The 23,053-nt window shown below is 38.7% G+C and overlaps 1 protein-coding gene across 1 annotated transcript in view; it reads left to right on the plus strand.

Moving 5' to 3' along the window:
- LOC131693763 (transcription factor GAGA-like) overlaps positions 1–22,760 on the plus strand; it is a 33,947-nt gene extending 11,187 nt beyond the window's left edge. The window contains exons 4-8 of the mRNA XM_058981885.1: positions 4,437–4,721; positions 4,845–5,220; positions 5,278–5,427; positions 5,501–5,787; positions 18,234–22,760. Of these exons, the coding sequence (XP_058837868.1) occupies positions 4,437–4,721; positions 4,845–5,220; positions 5,278–5,427; positions 5,501–5,787; positions 18,234–18,386 (1,251 nt within the window). The 3' untranslated portion in view covers positions 18,387–22,760. The remainder of the gene's footprint in view (positions 1–4,436; positions 4,722–4,844; positions 5,221–5,277; positions 5,428–5,500; positions 5,788–18,233) is intronic.
- Positions 22,761–23,053: the final 293 nt, after the last annotated feature.

A 23,053-nucleotide genomic window follows, 5' to 3' on the forward strand; every position in this document is an offset into this window, starting at 1 on the left:
GTTGTCATTTGATACGGAATGCAGGCTGTTAGGCCCGATCACCGGTCTGTACATTGCCTCCCTTCCTACCTGTGCGTTCATGTCGCCGATGTCAATTTTCACGTCTCGCAGAGGGCAACCGTCGTATGTCTGCTCCAGCTGCATGTAGAACGCTTCTTTCTTGTCGTCGGGTCTCCCTTCGTGTGGGCAGTGCACGTTGATGATGCTGTAGTTGATGAAACGGCCTTTGATCCTCAACTTGCACATCCTTGCGTTGATCGGCTGCCACCCGATCACACATTGGCGCATCTTGCCCAGCACTATGAAACCGGTTCCCAGCTCGTTGGTTGTACCACAGCTCTGGTAGAAGGTAGCCGCTCGATGCCCGCTTTTCCACACCTTCTGTCCTGTCCAGCAAAGTTCCTGCAGTGCCACGATATCGAAGTTGCGGGGGTGTAGCTCGTCGTAGATTATCCTGTCACATCCTGCGAAGCCGAGCGATCTGCAGTTCCATGTTCCGAGTTTCCAATCGTGATCCTTTATTCGTCGCCTGGGTCGTTGCCGATTGTTCTGGGTCGTATTCTCTTCTGTATTGTTCGTTATGTGGGTTTTTGAGGGGCGGCCTATAGGGCCTACGCCAACCACCTGTCTCCCACCTGGGCACCAGGACAGGTTTACACCTTCCGAAGAAGGGTAACCCCCCCTTCCCTGCCAGCATACGACCAAAGTTCCCACCGGGGTTGGTTACCCGATCTTCACTAAAGTTACTCGTATCCCAGTCGACGCCACGAGGAGGCCAGGGCTAGGAGTTACTGGGCAGGAAGCTAAGGAACGCAAGTGGGGTCTATTTTATGCCTTCAGGTACAAGAGGCTTACGCACTGCCCAGTCATTGTCGACCGGTGCGGTCAGTCTTAGTCCTATTACTAAGATATTAGTGTCGGATTCTGACGAGATGAAATCGAAACATAAATTCCATAACTACTTATAAATACCAAGTGTATAAGCTTAAATTCTCACTTTTTTAAATATAGAAAGCAAAAAAAAATAATTTCTTCAAAGTATTGTAAAGTATTTTTTCCATCTCTCGGGCAATTTGTGTATACCACGCAAAAATAATTATTCACCTTTCGGGAAAAACTACTCGTCAAGGCATTTTCGGACATCTTCGTACGAATCGAAGTGCTGTTCTCCGAGCGCGTGACCCATTGATGAAAATGGATGATAATCGGAAGGAGCCAAGTCTGGTGAATAAGCAGGATGAGGTAGCATTTCCCAGTTGAGTGTCTCCAAGTAGTTTTGGACCATTTTTGACTTGTGCGATGGGCTTCTCATTTCTTTGGTCATAACCTGGCCTTTTTCAAGTACAGCACGGCGCAATTTAATTAGTTATAGGTAGTAGCCGTGAGCATTGACAGTTTCAGTAAAAAAAAATATTCTTTTCCTTTTTTTTCGATAACGCACTGTCACTATAGGCATCCACAAGCATTCGATGCGATTAGGCAGACGATTTCTTCACATATAAGCAAAAAAGTATAGCTTCCCGCATATGCTCTTTTTGTGGCACAAAATTAGACATGATTACTTACATGAAATGTAAGTTGTTATATGAAATCACTGATGATGTGCAGTGATTGATAAACAGATGTCGAAATCACACAAAAAGTAAAACATTTCTACGGTAGCTAAATATGTTCACTAAGCCATCTATGAGCAAACAGCGGATTTAGGCTCCTTGGCTAAATATGCTCACTAACGCCATCTCTGAGCAAACAGCGGATTATACATCTGCTAATTCAATATTAATTCTTCAAAAGGGCTAATGAGATTTTTGTAAACAAACTTATTTCACTCCTTATTCCGCAGCCGAGTTGAATTTCATGAAAAATAGACATGAATCAACATCTTTACCCTTGGTAGAATCACTTTCAAATGTTTTCTGTGTTAAAATTATTACAAATTAAGAGAAATCAGCAAAACAAGTTTGTTTACAAATCTTATTAGCCCTATTCAAAAGTTGATATGGAAATAATAATGAGTCAGAAAACTTCGAAGACGAGGGTTCGAGTGTTTTAATTTTATTTTTGAAGAGAAGCAAATAGCCAATAATATCACACATTAAGTTTTCCCATGCTGTACTTAGTGCTGCGGATCAGATTCATAGATTTGTAAAAAAATATATAAATAGTGGGGTCGGCAGTGGTGGGGTAGTTGGTAAATCGATTGTCTTATGCTCAGTTCATCCGGGTTCGCCTCCCAATTCCGCACATAGGATTAGAAATTTTTCTACAGAGATTTTTTCCAAACCGAACAAAGAGGCGAATGACCCTAGAGGTTAAAACCTCATAATGAAAAACTAACTAGTCTAACTAGTAAATACTGAGTCCTACATCCCGGTACACCATCTGCCTCCGAAAATTAGAGCGAACATCAGAAATGAGATATAACTTCAAGGTAAAGCATTATAGTCAAAGGGGAATTTTGGCAAAATTGAAATTTTAAACGGGGTTTAATGGAAAATACATCATAGCTCCGAAATATCCAAATTTAAAAAAAAGATTCTTTGAGCAAAGTTCAATAGTGTAAGTATTACTAAAACTTTGCGAAAACAACAATTCTTTTATAAAATCAAGAGTGCTGATTCAAATGGTCCTTAGTGACAAATGTAAACAAACTGAGTTATTTGCAGCGCAGCATGTGATTACAACATAGCTAACGAATACCGAAAATCAAGATTCATTATACTCCGTATTTATCAAAATAACAAGCATTATAGTTATAGTTTTCATGATCATATTTTGAAGTTTTGCACTTGAGACCTTTTAAATTGAAAGGACCTATGCGTGAAACATTTCAAAACCTCTGCAACTGTTCATAGGCGCCATGCAAAAACGACGCAAGATTCATTTCATTCTATGTTTTTCGTACTGCACATAGGTACCTAGTAAAAACGTCATAAGCATCAAAATAAAAGAAATTATTTTCTTCTGTTCATGCGACTTATTTTCGAAGTTGAATTTAGAAAGTATAATAAGTTAAATGATAATTGGAAAGCTTAGTTATTCTAAAGTAACATACCATTCGTTGGTTTTAATTACTTTCAGCCAATGGTTTGTTAATATAAACTAAAGTTTCCCGCAATTTTTTCTGCAAGACTTCGTTTAAATCCTGTGCAAATATTTACCATAATAATGAAGAACAATCGTATTCCAGTGCTCATTTTGGCGAAAACTTTGAAGAAATTCAATATTTGTCGTAAGAGCTACATTTGCTGAAAAAAGCCTTATGTGCAGCGTCGTATGATTCTTAGGCCCTAAAAAAGACCTATGTGAAAGGTCCTATAATTTTCAAAAGGACGCATCATTCTAAAGAGCATAGTCCTTATACTATATTGGCATAATTGTTCACTCAAAACACATATTTGTTCTCTAATAGGGATTTGTTTTAGGTCCATGAAACTTCAGCCTCGTTTTTCTCAGTTCGAGCTCAATGTCACTTAGTACCTTTTAAATAAGTACTCTTGAAATCTACGATAAAAAAGTTTGCTTATGCAGTTTTTTTTAATAAACGCGGGTTTTCACGCGCCCGTATCCACGCGGCGTAGAAACCTATGTATACCTACTATGAACAGCTGCCATTTGCTAACGGTTCGTCCGGAATTGAATCAAATCAATTTGGTAATCATACTTTCGATCGGCGGTGTATCTTCCTAAGGAATCTGTGTATGTGTTTGTTCGCGAATGAAAAGCTACCAGCATACGAGAGTTTAATTTAAAAACCCAGCAACGCAAAAGCATAGTGTGTGAATGGTACGGAGAAACTGTTGAAACTGAAGGCGAAGAAGTGATCCGAATGATGTAAATATGGTAGCTGGTGAATGGCAGTGTGGTCCACTTTATTTTATCGCATTTCTGGGAGAGTTGTTAGCTCCGGTAGTTTGCGCCGTGTGTTGCTGTGTGCTTCTTGGTGCTCCGCGTTTGCTTATGCTCGCCACCATCTCTTGTGCCTGCCAGCATGTGTCGGGTTAACGATGGGTGGTGGGGTTGATGTTGATGCACCGTTGTTTTGGACCGCATATCAGTGAAAGGCTCTGCCCAAGAGAATAGAACGACAGGGATGGAGATGGACTGAGTATAGATCAAGCGTGGAGAGCCGGGGAGAAGTGTGAGCGAGATTAGTGAGCGTGGAGGAAGCTGCCTTCTGCTGCGCTCTGTATATTTTGATTTTTGCACTGCTGTTGCCGTTTCTGTTGCTATATACAGAGTATAGGAATGAGATCTGACTCAAATGAGGGAAATAAAACACTCTTCCCATTAAGTAGGGTCGAAGAGCACACGTGGGGGTGGTGTATTGTGAAATCAATAATGATGTGTTTTGATTTTTTCATTCTCTGTTTTCGCTCTTTCTCTTTCACACGTACATCTTATTCTTCGGACTAAATCGACACTCGACTCGCTAGAACACCCCTTGCAAACACCCCGTCGTTATGTTGGCCGGTGTGAATGCCAACGATCTGGAGGCGCTGCTCGAGTTTGTCTACCGCGGGGAAGTGAGTGTTGATCACTCGCAGTTGCCTTCGCTGCTACAGGCGGCTCACTGTCTCAACATTCAGGGGCTGGCACCGCAAACTGTATCCCACAAGGATGATAATACAACGTACACCACATCGATCCAGTTGCATCCAACTCTGGTACCGCAGAATCACTCCGTCAAGGCGGTCATCGACGTCGGAAACAATGTTTGCGTGAGTAACTTTGACTTCCAAATTTTGCATACAATATTGACCTATAAATTCTACGTATTTGTTGAGGAATTGTAAAATAATTGTTATTTACTTTTTTTCTTTGCGCTTTGATTATTCCCTCAGACGGAAGATCTCATCACCACATTGACCCCTACGCAAACCGTCCAGGCCCAGGTTATCGAAACAATCACTCCGGATCAGATGAGCGATGAAGTCACCAAGGACGTCATCAGCCAGTTTTTGCCCACCCGCAAGCGCAAGCAACGAACGAAGAAACCCTCACAGTCGAGCGGACAGAATATGACCGGAATACAGGCAACCGCTACCGTCACCGCTGGAGGAACCAATGCTGCTAAGGTTATGAAAACAGATGAGGAAGGAACTATACAGACCATTATCGTGAACAGTGCCGAAGAAGCTGCTAACGTTGTAAAGGACATCAAGAAGGAAGCGACTGCTGATGGCGCCTCGGTTATGGAATCAAAGGACGGAATCATCAGTAAGTTGTCTAAATATATTACATTTTACTAAAAATCAATCAACACACTCTTTGCAGAAATCAAAAACAAATCGCAATCGGAACAACCTGCCACTTGCCCTATTTGCCAGGCCGTTATCCGTCAGTCACGTAACCTGCGTCGTCACCTTGAACTAAGGCATTTCAAGAAACCTGGTATTAAGAAGGAACGCGTCAAGAAAAACAAAGGTACTACTGATAAGTTTGCGTATCATACCTGTTGATCTAACAAGAGTAAATTTACCCTTTTGGTTGACAACAGGACAGGCAAACACTAGCGGCGCCAATGGAAGTGGAGTTGGAAACACATCGGCGGAACAACAGGCACATGCTCAGCAACAGGCCCAACAGCAGACTACCATCGAAACGGCAGGAACGATATCGGTTACGGTTTCCCAGGCACAGGCCCAGCAGCTCGAACAGGCAGCGGCAAACGGACAGCAACATGTGGTCACTCAGCACGAGAACGCCGACGGAACAACTTCGCTCTCGATTGCCCAGGTACAGACGTTGGACGGACATCAGCTGGCGATCGGAAACTTGAATCAGGTGAGTACCTACTGTTTCGATTGAAAATGTAATGGTATAGAACAGACACCGGGAAAGCATTGATTCCTACTATTAATATTTTCAAATTTGTATTAGTTGACATGCATTGCCCATAAATAGATCACAAATTTTGTAAGAAATTAAATTTTTAACGACAATTTTACAACCTAATAGCGTATATTTTATCAATGCAAACGACCACGACACGAGTAGATCGGATTCTTGTTTTTTTCTACTGAAAATAAAAATTTCCCAAATTACTTTATGCTAAATGGTTTGCTTCATTTACATACATCACGGTTTCAAATTATGTCGTTTTCTGAAGATAAATTTGGTTATGTCAACTGACCTTCACTTTTCGGAATGTTAGAAATTTTACCACATGATCAAATAAATTTTTGCCTTACAGCAATAGTCGATCAAAATTTTTAAAAATCATAGCATTTGATATTACTCAATTACCCTGTTAGAATAAAGAAGTTGGTTATGTTTCTGATTCTTCTTTATCGGTGCTATCGACGTTGTAAATAAAAATTCGTTAAAAATTATTCTAGTCCTCGGACACACCATAATCAACATGCATTGCCCACATGAGACGAAGAAAAAGACATTTTACGGGCAGCGTTGAAAAACAATGGCCCGCAACGGGATGTTACGGGCGATATGAACGACCAGATTGTCTGGGGGGCAACGTACAAACCGATGATCCAACAAGATAATCTGCACACTACTAAGAAAGACCTCTGGAGAAATCCTTCGGGAGATCACCTGATAAGCAGACTGAAAACCAAATTAACTACGCTATAATAAACGGAAAAAGTTTCTCCGATATTACATATCACGGGCGCCGAGGCTCAATATCGAGCAGCTACGAGGTAATCGTGCTGCCGAGCAATACGTGCAGCCGCTATAGACAGTCCAACCCGCTGAAGAGCTGCTTGATGCTCCTCTTCTTTAAGATTATTGGAGCAATATTATAGGAACCGCCATAGATATCACTGCCGTACTAGACACGAGGGCTCCAAATTGAGAAAATTACTAGTTTGATGACGCTGTACCGCGTTAATGCACACAGTAGTTCTATGTCATGAGAAGGTGATTCGTTCGTGCAAAGGCTATGTCCCACAGCACATGTTTGCAGTCACGTACGCGCACGTTCGCAACAAATTAAAGACCGTGTGAATTGACTACTGATTCAGCACCATGCGCAGTTAGGACTCATTAAAAGCTGTGAGTTAGTTACAGTGTACTGTAAGTTCTACAGGTTGTTATTGATGCAAAGCATTAGAACTGCAATCAACCAGACGTATATTTGTTTTGGTTATCATTTTTATGATCGCCAGTGAGTTTTATTTTTTTTTATACAGCGTTTCAAAAATTAAAATTCTTTATATCATGAGCTGTCTTTCGAATTATAACCATTCGATTCAAACGATAGTTAACTTTATCATTTTTGGATATAACCATGTATCCACCGCTTCCAACGAGGATTTATTGAATGAATTTACAAATATTGAATCTTCGGTTCTTACACTGCTCTAGCACTTAGGGCGAAGCGATTGTCATGCGGATTTTCCGCATAACCGAAATCAAGGATCCGAAGCAGCGCAAAGCCGCTGAGGATCTGCTGGGCGAAGTGGCCGCTGACGCGCCGGCGACCACTCGCAACCAAACCTGTGATTCACTCGTTGGCCCGTATTACTCAAACAGATAATTAGTTTAAGTCCGACGAAGCGACAGAGCTGTCGGACAGCACGCGATCTAAAGCAATGTAGCGTAGCCAGATTAGCCGGAAATGCTATTTATTAACTTATAAAGAAGAGTAAACTAATTAATTTTCGTCCTTCAGCAGTAGCACGGCTCAGAATAATGCCGAATGATTTTTTTTCTCGCGCAGTCTAAAATTGGTTTCGGTTCTCTGTAGATAATGACCACCAGTGTGATCACTTCTCAAAATTATGCCAAATGGCCCTCAATTTACGCAAAATTAGAAATTATGCAAAATGACCGTAATGCCAAATAGCCTGTGTTCTGGTAATAAAATAAAATAAGCCAAATGTCCGTTATGTCAAATGACCTTCAATATGATCAACTCTCAAAATTATGCTAAATGGCCAGTATGCCAAATGTCCGTTATGTTAAATGACCGTATGCCAAATGACTCAGACCCTAGCATCATCTATTCCTACCTCGAGCAAATGGTAAATGTTACCGAATAGAATTTAAACCCGAGCATTTTAAAATTGAAGAGCCCAAATGCACAGTGTTTTAAAACGTCGTTTTCGTGCTCAAAATTAATACCGTCGAAACCGTTAACTTTAGAAGTATAGTTTGTTCGGAGAAGTTGTTTATTTTCTGAACTAAGTAAGATAGAGACTTTGTGTCTTCGGCAAAGTTGTAGCAAATGTTAGGGGAGACCGGGGCTGGTTGGCCGGGGTTCAAAAATATATCGTTTTTTTTCGATTGTATACTATTCCCTCGAAAATCAATCCCCAGAAAGCCATTCCCCAGAATTCCATCCCCCAGAATACCATCCCCCAGAATATACTATTTCCCAGAAAGTCATTTCCCAGAATGTACCATTCCCCAGAATTCCATCCCCCGGAATGCACCATTTCGCAGAAAGTCATTCCCCAGAAAAGTTTTATTTTTTTATTGATTTTAACGTGCTACAGTCGTGATTCGCTGGTCGGTCCAACTAACAAATCAAATTCTTTAGTTGGACATAGACTGTGGCCCAACCAACAAATCACTACTGTATCTGTTCCCATTATCATCAAACGGTTGTATACCATTCCCCCGAAAGCCATTTCCCAGAAAGCCATTCCCCAGAATTCCCTTCCCCAGAATGTACCATACCCCAGAAAGACATTTCCCAGAATGTACCAATCCCTAGAAAACCATTATCCAGAATGCCCCATTCTCCAGAAAGTCATTCCCCAGAATGCCCCATTCCCCAGAAAACTTATGGTTTTTATTCATTATTTGTGGTTAGGTCAAAGGTTTGCGCATACCTAATTAAAGGAACTTATGCGGTGTTAAGCTGCTGAGGATGTGCCGTCGAGAGGGGCGGCCTCTCGCAAGCAAACCTGTTATCCTCTCGTATAACCGGTTTACTGGAACATAGGACTTAGATCCTTCTTTCAAACATGAGCAGTTCTTTGAATTTGTACGCCAAGTAACCCTTGCACGCAAACTTGTGATCTTTTCGTCTGCCCGGTTTATTCAAACATATATGTTGATTCCTTCTTTGGAGTTTTGGTTAAATCCATATTAAAATCGAAACGAATGCATATTTTGACAGATGGTTTCGTGGGTTTTTAGAGCATTTATCTTTCTTTTGTATTGGGAATGTTTCGTACGCAAATGTACGATCCACCCGATTGCTCGGTTTACTCAAACAGGTTGCACTAAATACATTAGAAAGTATTTTCATACCTTACGCCAAATGGTACTTTTACCACAGAGTTAGACATAATTATTCGTCAATGTTAGCGATCATTTTGAATTGAATATATTATTAGTTGGGACTGTTATCGCATTTGCGATTATGGCGCTACTGACATATGTGCAAGTATACGGGGGATATACCAATTGCTCCTGGGCCTGAGGGTTGAGTAATTTGTAAATGAGTGGTTGGAAGCGTGTATAAAAGGTGTAGCTGGTGTTTTGGTCGAACTGGTGCAACGATATTTTTGCGAGGAGCCGCCGCTTTCGACGGCTTATCCGTACCAGCATCATGCATTGACTTAGGTAATGTACAAAGTTTTGGTTTCGCCACATAACCTTACTTATATAACACTGTTTCATTCTTTTAGATCTTAGGAAGGGGGCTACCGCTTTCTATGGTTTCTGTTGAATGGCACTGAAAAACACACCTGTACTGAATTTTGCGATTTGTCCTATATTGCTATTGTCTAATGCTGCTACCAGAGCACTTTTCTTGGAGGGGAGCAATATGGGCAACATACTGAAAAAATGTTTTGATTTGCATCAAAAAAATTTCCCACTTCAAAAAAATGTCTGGGAAATGGTTATAACTGTGGAATGAACTTATGAGCATTGGGTCATTCTGGATAAGGTTTTCTGGAGAATAGTTCTTTCTGGGGAAAACACTTCGGTATCTTAGTTTCTGTGGAATGGTTTTTCGGGAAAGTCAGCTATTCTTTATTTAAATTCGGAATAAATAATGTCATCCTAACTTCCGGTTTCAACACAATGCAAATCATTTCAAATGTGACAAAATCGAAGAATGTCGTTCGATGGAAGTGGGTACGAGTCTAGGGGCAGATCACTCTAGCAATGTATAACAAATTTGCATCAAATTAGAAAAATGTATTTAATTTCCATTTTTGCATCAACTTTGCACTCCCTCGCAGAAAAGTTTGTTCAACAAACGTCCTACGCTGATACAAGTTGTTCGACGTTTTTTGGAATGTAAGGCTAGTTTTTTCGTAGGGTTTTGACGTCAACGCAAAAGACATTGCACGCAAAGCAAAATACATTATGACCTTCTATTTTGATGGAAATAAATGCATTTAATTTCGCTGATTTTTAAAAACACATCACAAGTGATCTGCCTCTTGGAACGAGTAGTACGTTTGAAATGATGAAATCAATAAAAAAAGTTAAACTTTTCTGGGGAATGACTTTCTGGGAGATGGTGTATTCTGGGGTATGGAATTCTGGGGAATGGTACATTCTGGGAAATGACTTTCTGAGGAATAGTATATTCTGAGGGATGATATTCTGGGGAGTGGAATTCTGGGGAATGGCCTTCTGGGGAATGATTTTCGGGGGAATAGTATACAATCCATCAAACGACATTCTTCGCTTTCGATTCGTACACATTTGAAATGATTTGCATTGTGTTGAAACCTAAAGTTAGGATGACATTATTTGCTAATTCATGTTGTGTTAGTGTTGAATATTGCGATGAAGACAAAATAAAACACTGAAGTGTTTTCCCCAGAAAGAACTATTGTCCCGGAAACATGTAGAACAAATTTCAGGATCTAATACAGGTGTATTTGAGAGACATTTGGCAACAATCATAGTAAGCGGTAGGGCCCCTCCCTAGGATTCAAAAAAATTAAACTTTATGTAAGTAAGGTTATATGGTGAAACCAAAACATATCGAAGTAATTGAAGTGATGTGGTTTTAGGCTGCTGCGTATAAGCTGTTGAAAGTGGTGGCTCCTCGCAAGTAAGCCAGTTATACATTCGCTTACCCTATTTACTCAAACATGGGAATTGATTCCTTCTTTCAAACATGAGCAGTTCATTGAATTTTCATGCCAAATGACTCTTGCACGCAAACTTGTGATCAACTTTTGAGCAAGACTATCCTGTTCGGCATTAATTTCTTTTGACACAACATCGTCTGACATAAGACATTATATAGTAGTTGGCCATTTGACTTAACAGTCGTGTAGCATAAGCACAGACAAACAGACATAACACTATGAATAATTCCTTAAAAATATCGATCCGCCAAACACTATACACGGTTCCAATCACTCATTTACAAATTAGTTAACCCTCAGACCCCGGAACTTTTTTTACTAGTGGTCTATCCCGTATATTTGCGCATATATCAGTGGCGCCACATATGGATTATAATCGTAAATGCGATCACTGTCCCACCTAAAAATATATTCAAAATGACCGCTAACATTGGCGCAGAATTGTTGTCGAGTATTATATCTGTTAGTCTGTGGTATAAGTACCATTTGGCATAAGGTACGAAAATATTTTCGAATCTATTTCGGGTAGATCGTACATTTGCATAGGAAACATTTCCAATTCAAAAGTAAGATAAACCTCGATAAACATATGATTACGGCGTTAAAGCCAACTGTCACAATTCACTTTTAGCGGAAATTCTGGACAAACCGTTACTCTCCAACCAAAGATGTTGGTAGTAAACAAAAGAGAAAGGTTTGCTCTTTCATTTACAGCTGTGAACTGTGTGTAGCCTATAACGGTTTGTCAGGAATTTGCGTTCAAAGAGAATTTTGACAGTTGGATTTTACGTCGTAATCGTATGTTTGTGCTCTAAAAACACACCAAACCATTTGTCAAATGAGCATTCATTTCGACTTTAATACAGATTCAAGGAAAATTCAAAAGAAGGAATCAACACCTATGATTGAATAAACCGGTTAGATGAAAATATCACAAATTTGCGTGCAAAAATTTTTGGCATGCAAAATCAAAAAAACTGCTCATGAATGAAAGAAGGAACCAATCTCTATGGTCGAGTAAACCGGTTATGCGAGTGGATAACAGGTTTGCTTGCGAGGGGCGGCCACATTCGGCGGCATGTCTTCAGCAGCTTTACACCGCATCAGTTCCTTGAATTTGGTAATGCGCAAACCTTAGGCCGTCGCTGTTGTGCTATCTTATGACAAGCGCCATTTAGCACTTTTCGAGAAAAACGATTTTTAAAGTTTGAGATTGAATATCTTAAAATTTATAAATGTTAGAAGCTTTTCGGAGAAGGCATTCGATGCTTCTATCTTTTCTGAAGTAAACTCTCGATTTGTGCGAAGATCGGTTGACTATATTTACAGTTTTTGCTTAAAATGTAAACCAAAGTCGCTCACATACGTGTCATAAGTGTTTATTGTTGATAAAATATGTATGACGTGTCACAAATGTGTACAGAAGATTTCATATAAAAATGAATTATAACTGATTCGTAAAATTATGCGTTATAGATCACTATGTCCAATATCATACTTTTCTATGCGATAGCAGCAATATCAGGTTACAAAATGATGGTATTAGAACACAAAGTTCTTCCAATTTTCCTCCTTTATTCAGAAAAAACAAAGAACAAAAATTGGTTTCATTGCCAATTTAGAGGCAATGTATATCAAACAATGTTATTGTTGACAGGTGACTAGACGAAACAAATGTTCTTCTTGCATAATCCATCACTACATTTCGGTATACTTTCCAAAACAAGTGGAAATCTCAAAAGGAAATTTGTTCAATAATCATGAATATATAAGCCAACCATTCCCAGAAAAAAACTATGGTAGGAAAAGTTTTGCTCCCGAGACAAGAACCTAGCTAATGCTTATGGTTGATCTGCATAGGAATTACCTATGTCATCAGAGACATCTGTTGGCTTGCTATAAGCTTTTCGGTTTATAGCAAGCCAACAAACTAAGAATGTTGTCTCTTTTTTCTTTGTCATAAGATAGCACAACTCGATCACTCGAGAAATTGGCGCTTGTCATAATCGTGTTTCGTTATATCTCAGTAACCTAGCAGAATTTAAAAATTCTGAAAACGCGACTTTATGGAGATTTTAAAACTTATGCTGTTTTCGGTTTTAGAATCGAGTCGCCCTAGGTTCGCTCTAATGTTTACAGTTTCCATACAAAAGTGACAGCTCCGAGCGAACCTAGAGCAACTCTGATCTAAAAACGAAATCATGATTAGTAACATGGCATATCTAACTCAGTTCACCCCAAAATGGCGTTTGTCATAAGATAGCACAACAGTACCGAGGCTTCACCACAAAAAAAGAAATCATTAAAAACATTAACTTTTCTGGGGAATGGGGCATTCTGGGGTATGACTTTCTGGGGAATGGAGCATTCTGGATAATAGGTTTCTAGGGAATGGTATATTCTGGGCAATGTCTTTCTGGGGAACGGTACATTCTGGGGGATGGAATTCTGGGGATTGGCTTTCTGGGGGAATGGTACACAACCGTTTTTTCGTATATAGGTAAGGAAAATGAAATCCACTCTTCACTTTTTAGTCTTACCTTTACCAGCTTTAGTGAACTTTTTACCAGCTCTCGCTGATTTTTTTCCTCCGCCAGCGTACACTTACATTTGATTTCATTGTTCTGCTCCTCCAATACTGCTTTTATTGGGGAATCGGTCAAAATTTGAGACGATCGGCGTTTACGAACTTGCCACTTCTTCGAATCAGATCGTGCACTCGCCTTGGGAAGAGGTCTGACGTCTTCAGAGAGGCTTACATCTGCAGCAGATTCTATGCTACTGTATCGATTTTGTTGGCTATTTTCGGCAAATTTGAGATTAAGAGAAACGAAAGCAATGAAATTGAAAGACGGATAGGTATTCTAGAGCGAATCAGTTATAAACTTAGAACGGAAAACTAGAACTAGGCAGGCTCATATGGGCATGTTCGAAAGGAAATGTGAAGAATTCTTTGCCTTCTGTAGAGCAGGAGTTGGGCGTTGCACCCAAGTCTACCGCATGGTCTATGGGAGAACATAACTCATCATCATGTTTTACCGCCGATATCAAAGTGCACATTACTCTACACAAAATTTACAACTCGGCCAACCAGCCCCGCACAGAACTCGGCCAACCCACCCCAATGTATATTTTCGAGAACAATCACGATTTACACAAACAAATATAAGGTTACACTGGTAACCGTTATACCATTTTGTTGGGTTTTGAATACCCTTTCCAGCAGTACAAAGTTATTGGAAATCGGATGTAAATTGATTCGCGTTACACATATTATTTTTCAGAAACAGAAATTTACTCACCAGTGCCGAAAAAAGAACAAACGTGCTCCTGTACAAACGACACTACCAAAATATCTGAAATTACGTCGGTACATTGCACAGTGGTCCAGAATGCAAATTTAGCAGGAATTTTGAGATTTTACTAAAACTAAACAACTTAGCCTTATTAAGTCTCTGGAGAAGTTTTCGTAGCTTATGAGCCCCCTCTTTTTTGTTAAAACAACAGTTAGGGTGGTTCTAATTTTACCAAGATCAAAAAATTAACTTTTTAATCATTCTAGCTAGAGCCAAACGACCTTCAGCGAAGTTGTAGAACGACAAATTTTGGAAAAGTTTGCTGAAGACATGTAAGCTTTATCTGTAATACTTTTTATTTTACAATAAATTTAAAGTCGGAGCTTAGGGTGTTTCTTCGAAATACAGTTTTATTCCAATAACTTTTGCTGTTTTCATTAAAAACTGAAGTAGTCTTCAGACAACTTTAAGATTGTTTCAAAGCGAATAATTTGTTTCATGGCACCATATATCTAGCAGTTTGCGTTGAAAAGTTATGAGCACTTTTTCGCCAAAAATGGGGTTGTTTTGAATAACAATATCACTCATTTGGGGCAAATAAAAGATAATTCTTTTTGAACTATAAATAAGGTCATGATTAGAGTTATAATTGAGCAAAAAATGGCGAACACGATATTTTTTAAAATTTCATAAAATTGACTTAAAAAAATCTATTTTTGAAATATTAAGTGCTTATATCTTCTGAACAATAAAAGATAGAGTTTTGATGTATTTGAAGAAAATATTCGTCTTCAAAAACTCTGAAAAACATCTGAAGGATAGGTTGTAAAAAAATGAAAACTGAAAAAGTTATATTAAAAATTTGGTTTTTCATGAATTGACTCTTTGTAATATGTTTAAATTTCTTTCACGGTGAACAATACAAAAAATGTAGCATCGTTTTCATGATAAAATATTGCACTTCACAATACTTTTCTACTATTTTAAATAGTGGGTAGGGTGATTCTAATTTTTTTTTTAAATCAGAAAAATAACTTTTTAAAGGTTCGAGATAGAGTTTCGCTGTCTTCCACAAAATTGAAGATAATGAAATTTTGAAAAACTGCTGAAGACACTGAAACTCTATGTCGTATACTTTTCATTTTACAAAAAAATTACCAAAAAAATTTAGGGTGTTTCTTAAAAAATGGTTTTCTTTGTATAACTTTTGCAGTTTTGATTTTTCATTAGGATCACTTTGGAAATACTTTCAGATATTTTGAAGGAGAACAATTTGTCTTAATATATTGAACCTTCGCTCGTTAGAAAGTTATATATACTTTTTACTAAAAATAAACAATTTTTTGAGTAAATATTGCAAGTTTTAAAAAATATCGTATTTGCCATTTTTGGCGATCTATACTACAAAGCATGCTATTTCATATGAAAGCAACAGTATTCAATGTTGAGTGCCCGAATCGAAGATAATTCTATTTGAAAAATTTATATTTTTTATATAAAAGTTCTTATAACTTTAAAGAAAAGTTAAGTAGTTGGAGTTATAAAGCAAATTATGCGCCCTAAAATAATCTTTAAGTCATCCAAAGGGTACTTTAGCGTAAAATAAAAACTTCAAAAGTTATAGAAATAAAACCTTTTTCTTAAGGAACACCCTAAAGCTTACATTTGAATTTCTCGTGCAATGGAAAATATAAAAGCTAGAGCTTGCATGTCTTCAGCAAATTTGGTCGGTGTTAGGTCAGACCGGACTAAGTGACAGTGCATTGATTTCGAGAAAAACGGGTTTAAAGTTTGAATCGCAGCATCCTTTACATTATAATTGGAAAACAATTTTTACCATAATTCTTGTTTATTGTTTCATATTTCAAATATGATAAAAGTGGAGTGTAGATGAAGAAATTCCTTATCCAGTGCCATCATTAACTCATTTTATGATGTTTTGCGACTTGGTCCGGTCTGACTTAACACCGACCATTTGTCTAAAATGTGTTGTTCTACAACTTCATCGAAGACAGTAAAGCTCTATCTCAAACCGTTAAAAAGTTCTATTGTAAATATTGCTAAATTTAGAACCACCCTAGCATCGGTTTAAACAAAAAGAAGGGCATTGCAAAGTATAACAACTTTGCCAAACATGTTGTAAGGCTAAGTCATTTAATTTTAGCAAAAAGTTAAAATTCCTGCTAAATTTGCATTCTGGACCACTGTGCATTGGTGATAGCCTTTTCGTACAAGGCACACGGCCAACCAGCCCCGGTCACCCCTACTACAAAAGAAATTGCTGAAGACACTACATACCTAGCCTTAATGGTTTAAATGTTATGGAACATATGATATAGAAGACACCTTAAAATTAGTTTTTTTTCTGATAAATTTTTAGACATTTTAGTCGCTGCGATTCTCCCCGAGTGTTATGTTCAAAATACACTCAGGTTTTTTACGCGGGGGATATACTGCCGCTATACGCATAACTGTCCCATGTGCTATGGGATTCCGTATACACATGGGACAATTATGCGTAGAGCGGCAGTATAGGTCGCGTAAATGAAAACCGCGGAAATTTCAAAATCCGCGTAAATGAAGACCGTGGAAATTTAAGAATCCGCGTTAATTGGAACCTCGTTTATGGATACCGCGTAAATTAAAAAAAACCACGTAAATTTCAAAATCCGCGTAAATAAAAAAAACCGCGTAATTGTCAAAATCCGCGTTAATGGGAACCTCGTTAATGGATACCGCGTAAATTAAAAAATCCGCGTAAATGAAAACCGCGTAAATTTCAAAAACCGCGTAAATGAAAACCGCCGTAATTTCAAAATTTGCGTAAATGCAAACCGCGTAAATTTCAAAATCCGCGTAAAAACCGCGTGAAAAAATACCGGGCAAAAAGATGGGTGGGTTATGTCTTTAGGCTTTGTTTCTCGTACTCTGTAAGTGCGTAGTATTTACACTACAGCTATGGTTGCGGTCGGCCATAACTGCGATCTGGGTCACCGACCATAGTAAATTATGCGAAGACCCATAGAAAAAAAATTGACCTGGAACAGAAAACTTAGGACAAATCAAGCATTATTTTCGATGGTCCAGGTATATTTTTCAAAAGTCTTCACATTTAATTAAAAAAAAAGTCTTCATTTGTCTTCATGTCCAGGATTCTGATTCGGTTATTGATTTTGAGCCAGATGTCTGCCAGAAACCTCGCCGAATTCCGAGTTTTTTTCAAAAAGAATAAAAAGGCTTCAACACTTCAAATATCTTCAAAATGAAGACATGTCTCCACATCTGGCATCGCTGGTTCCAGGACACCAAGACCGTAGGTTAAAAGCCAGGGCATGTCCTAGGAAACCAGGACGACTGGTCACTCTCTATGTACACAAAGGCTAACAGAGTTTCATCCAGTAGCAACGTGAACCTTAGATCAATGGACATAGGAACAAAACTTAGCCTCAGTTGAAACATGATGGTCTTATCAAACTTCAGTAACTTTCAACAGAAAATATGATTATGAATATTATGATCAAGACGTCATATGTCATAGCTTTCATAACTCTAGTTACAAGAGTTAGTAACAATAAAAAAGCAAGGGACATCAGAGATCCGGTGGACAATAATTTCATTCGTATCAACTGTCCGCCAAAACACTTGATCTAATGAATATTAGTCATGAGATTCAGAGATGAAAGAAACAGCACTCGTTCGAATCTTACACTCTTATCCACCAATCAAGAGTACATTCTCGGATGTTTAATTATCTCACATGTCAATAACAAGTTGCTCACTTTTCACAGAGATCAACAAAAGAAATTCAACAAACTGAATTGATTATTTTATAGAAAACACATTTTTAAAGATGTGATATTTTGACTGTATCAAATTTCATCCTTGTTTTTCCCTCAATTTCCAGGCCACCCTCATCCGCACCGGTGAATCGATCGAAGCAGGAATCATCGCCACACACGAGCCAACCCTTCGCCCGCACACCGAACTGTTCCGCGTCGGCAACACCGTCTACACGATAGAGGAACGTCGACCGGATCAACCGAATCGTTTGACTTAGAACGATGACGATGACGTCGACAATGGTGGCGACGTGTACGAGATAGTTGAAGGGGTCGATTACGATTGCATCATCGATAGTGGCGTGGACGTGGAGATCGAGGAGGAAACGGGCGAGGGAATCGTGGTAGAGGACGAAGAAGAAGTGGCCATGGATTCGGGCGGTGCTGGTGGAGGAGTGGATGCCACCGGTGGGGTAATTATCGATACCACTAACGATGATGGGAACGGCGATATAGAGAATGATGGCGGACAGCACCGGCAGCAGCAGCAGCACCATCATCAGGTGGGTACGCAAACGGGGGAAACCACGATCGTAACCGTTACTACTGCCGGAGGGGTTGTGGCAGCGGCAACGACCGCTGGTGGTAGCGCCGTAAGTAGTAATCGTAATTCGATCTCCAACAACAGAAACAGCAGTAATACTAGAGGAAGTAACACCGCGGATGGGGATTTGGCGTCGTCCTACAAACACTTTTTTATTCTTTAATTTGACGAGAGGGTGGGAAGCAAGAGAGCAACTGCTCTGAAACAGAGTGAGGAAGATATGTTTTTTTAATTTTACAAAAGGAGAAGCGTTGTATTCATGCTGCGACAGTGAATGTAAATACTAATTTACATTGAGACACACGTGTAGAGAATGGTTTGTTTACGAACAAACATGAGAACATTCAGTCATCGGAAGAAAAAACAACAAACTGAACGAATAATTGGTTGTTGAAGATGAGGAAACTTGTTTTAGTAAAATTTTAGCGAATCGCCGGAGAAAAGTTATTCAATTTCACACAGCTAAGGTTAGGTTTTTCACAATTACGTTTATTTTAAAAAGCAGATACTAGAATGATTCATATTTCATAAACATATATTTTATTGTCTTGTAAATAGCTACTTATTGGACAAAAAGTAACGATTAGTAATATGGATAAACAGTAAGCGAACAACAAGAAAACAATATTCAGAGATCTTTACCATATATGCAAATGTAAGTAGAACTTTCTGTCTGGCAGAAACGCGCAAAGACACGATGCGGAATCTTCAAACGAACGTGTTGTATGAAAAATTGCTTTCCAGCGAAGAATGCTGCTTAAAGGGAAAGACAAACCAGACCGCAAAAAGTTATTTTATGGAAAATTTGTGGAGGTGCAGTACGTGCAAGTTAATAGTTAGTTTCGAAGTAGAACACACAGAATTTTATTTTTATATGTTTATTGGAGAAAATTCAGCAAGGACCAGCTAGATTTAATTAATTGTGGTGCACTACATTAAACAAAGAGCAAATCACCGTCACGATTTTCAAAACAATACCTACAGCTTGTCACTAATCGTGGATCGTCCCTCCCAAACCCGCTTTGTTGGTCGCTGCTGTATGATTCTACCTTCAAGCGCTATCAGCTAAACACTACACGAGAGAATACCTTATAGGCGGTATTTAGAATCGGGGAGATATTACGCTTGAGTTTATGGCCCTTGCAGGTAGGTCATATGACCAATCCGAAGACATTTCTTCTTCCCATTGGTCGCCCCGATCACATACACACTCAATTCAGTTCGGTAATTTTCGCACAGCTGAACAGTCAGTAAAATTTTTCTACTGATAACTCAGCAAAGTGGTTTTAATTTACTGATTTTCAGCGATATATTTTCCGAGTTTCAGCAAAACAAACGTCACTTTCACTGAGATCTCGGTAAAAGCTTTGTTAGCTGAGTGCTCGGCTGTGTAAAACTCGGTAAAAGTTGCAATAAAATCTGGGGTTCGGTAGAACAAAATTAAGTGTGTAGTGGATTGCTTCATACAGTCGATCACGCCCGATTTCTGGATGCTCGGGTTTCCATCGTAGGTAGTGCCACAGCTTGCCCATTATTCTCTATCCTTGTTCTGTTTATGCATTCTCTAGCTACTTGCCCGCTCAACCTTATTCTTCATTACAACGGTTCGCTTCTGCGTGCGAATATGAAAAGGGAGAGGGCTGACTGGGTTGTGAACAGGGTTTTGTTATTGGGCTGTAACTTTTTATAGAATGAAGATATCGAATAATCTAACATACCGTTGGAAAGCTGAATATAATTTCTCTATCTCAACAATTTTGTGTTATGATCGAAGTGTTAGTCTCTACGGCCAACTTTCGGAGGACGTGAATAAGGGTGAATAACTCAAATTGGCTACCACATCTGTACGATCTATCAACAGTTTCCCATTCAGGTCGATGATCTAAACCCGTGTCGAGGTACCTTTTCTCCTCGTGTTGTACGTTTTGTAAAACTTTCGCGTGTTGTTCTTGACAAAGCTTTCCTCTGCTTTCGTGGGTACATTCTCGTTGTACTCACGTGACTGTGCTCAGCTAATCCATATCGGTACTTGCTCTGACGCGTTGTCGCAACAAGCATTATGTTTCCATTTTGGTTTTTCTTGTCTGCCGCTATTTGGAAACTTTTTTTATTCAACTTGTAAAATGGACAAATAACTTATAATTATGTCATCAATCGCGATTCCCAAATATCCCATTTGAGCCCTATTCTCATAGTCACGCCACCTAGTGACTAGAAGGAAATTTCTTCTAGTCACTAGGTGACGTGACTGTGAGAATAGGGCCCACACTTTAATTGAAACTTTTGGGGAATAAATATTGCAATAGTGCCTGGCGTTCTGTTCCTTAGCGAAAAAAGGATCAATCGTTTCCGCCTTCGCATCAGCAAACCAAAGCTTCTGGCTTTGCTTCCCTTTGGGACTTTGCTTCTCTCGGGACTTTGTAATCGTTTATTGAGGGCTTTAACCAGATGGTCATTCACCCGTAGGACTCTCGGGACTTGCCATTTGCTTTAAGCGTCGTGTACGTCGTGTGACTGTTTGGATATAGTGTCTAACTAGTGCTGATTTTGACACTAGTATAGATACATCGTCTAGCTTGGCCCCAAGTTGGTGCTAGTTACTGACGAGATGAATTCGAAACACAAAAATCCAACTTAATTTAAATTAGGTTTTGTGCCCTTGTTGCACAAATTGGATTAATCTAATTTTCTTCTTTCTGAGAATAAATATAGCATAGGCCCGAATGTTTTTGATCGTTTTTCATCTTTCCTGATGTAGCACATTTACTGAATTTGACTCCAAAACAGAGTGCACTACACAACCCAATGAGAAGTTAAAGAAAAAATACAACACGTTCGTAAGTTTTCGGGATATTGAAATAAAAAAAAGATGGGGCGTGTTAAGAAATTTAAATTATTCAGCACATAAAAATATTGATTGATGGAGCAAACAAGTTAAATCATTTGTGTGTGAGAGTGCGTCATCACTAGTTTGTAAGTGAGTTCGATGAAACAAGAAAAAAAAAAAACGAAAATGACCGTAACTATACAATTTTAGCATATACATAAAAGATATAATAAAATTATAAGCAAGGTAAAATATCTAGCTGATAAGAACATTTCTTTTTAACAAACTCACTCTAGCAATTAATGACCCAAACAGATTTATTCCTCCCACTAGCAGAAGCGACAAATGAGAATAAGCAAAAACCAAGATCAATAAGGTACAGCTCTCCTTTTTACGAAGAGCGCGTAAGGAATTGCGGCAGCAGGCAAACAAATAAATGCGAATGTGTAATATCTAACGTTAAGCAAGATCGTGCGTGAAAAAAGAATCCCATTTTTTGAACCCGAAATTAGAACAAAAGTACAACCGAAAACAAAAATCACGAGAAAGCCATGAACCCGTTTTCGAACAGCTACCTGTTGGGGAAAGACGTAAATTGTAGTATATAACAGAAAAAAGTAAAAAAAAACTGTAAAACTGTAACATGTTAACGTGTGTGTGTAGTTCTTTTCTTTGTTCTCGTCACTAAGGTGTGCATTTATGGTGAGCTCCTTTGAGAGACAACATTAGCAACATGAAAAACTTACATCATGAAACTTACCGCTTGATACATTGTCTGTAAGTAAATACAAGATAGCAAGTCGCGAATTCGATGGTTCATCATTTGCGCACTTTCACATAAAATTATTAAGCAAAACAATTTGACTTCATCGTAGAACAGAGGAATCACCAAGCTAGATCCACTCGGGCTACACATTGTATAGGTAGATTGTATCGTGCATCTCACATTTTCAATTCACAACTCGGTAAATTATGATCAATATGATGTTTAAACGATATGGTATAATACATTAAATAAAAATGCATACAAAAACAAAATCAACCATATAGTAGCAGAGCATAATAGGGCCTGCAAAGTGGGATGAACTTGTGGAAACGAGAGATGAAGGATATGCATCAAATTTAAATCTTAAAGTGAACGAGTTTTTCAAAAACGAGAAGGAAAATTAGATATAAATGTGTGTAAATACAGAAGAAAATAAAGTGGAAAATCATGTAAAACTGTAGAGAGTAATTTCCAAATTGGTAGAACCGAAAAGAAACAAAAAAAACCCTGTCAAATTTATTTTGATCATATATCTGAGTGATTCAGCTTTAGAGCACTCTAATTAGATGCGTCATGTTTGAGTGTGTTGGTTTGTTGCTAGTGAAATTAATCATGGTATCCCGGGACCGCGAAACCAGCGATGCCACATGTTTTTTTGAAATGTCTGTAGAAGAATAACTAAAATGTCTGTAAAAGTCTGTAGATGGTTGTGTAAATCGTAGTTACACTAAAATGTAACTTTAAAAAT

This window comes from Topomyia yanbarensis, chromosome 3 (assembly GCF_030247195.1).
Source record: "Topomyia yanbarensis strain Yona2022 chromosome 3, ASM3024719v1, whole genome shotgun sequence".
NCBI classification, from domain to species: Eukaryota; Metazoa; Arthropoda; class Insecta; order Diptera; family Culicidae; genus Topomyia; species Topomyia yanbarensis.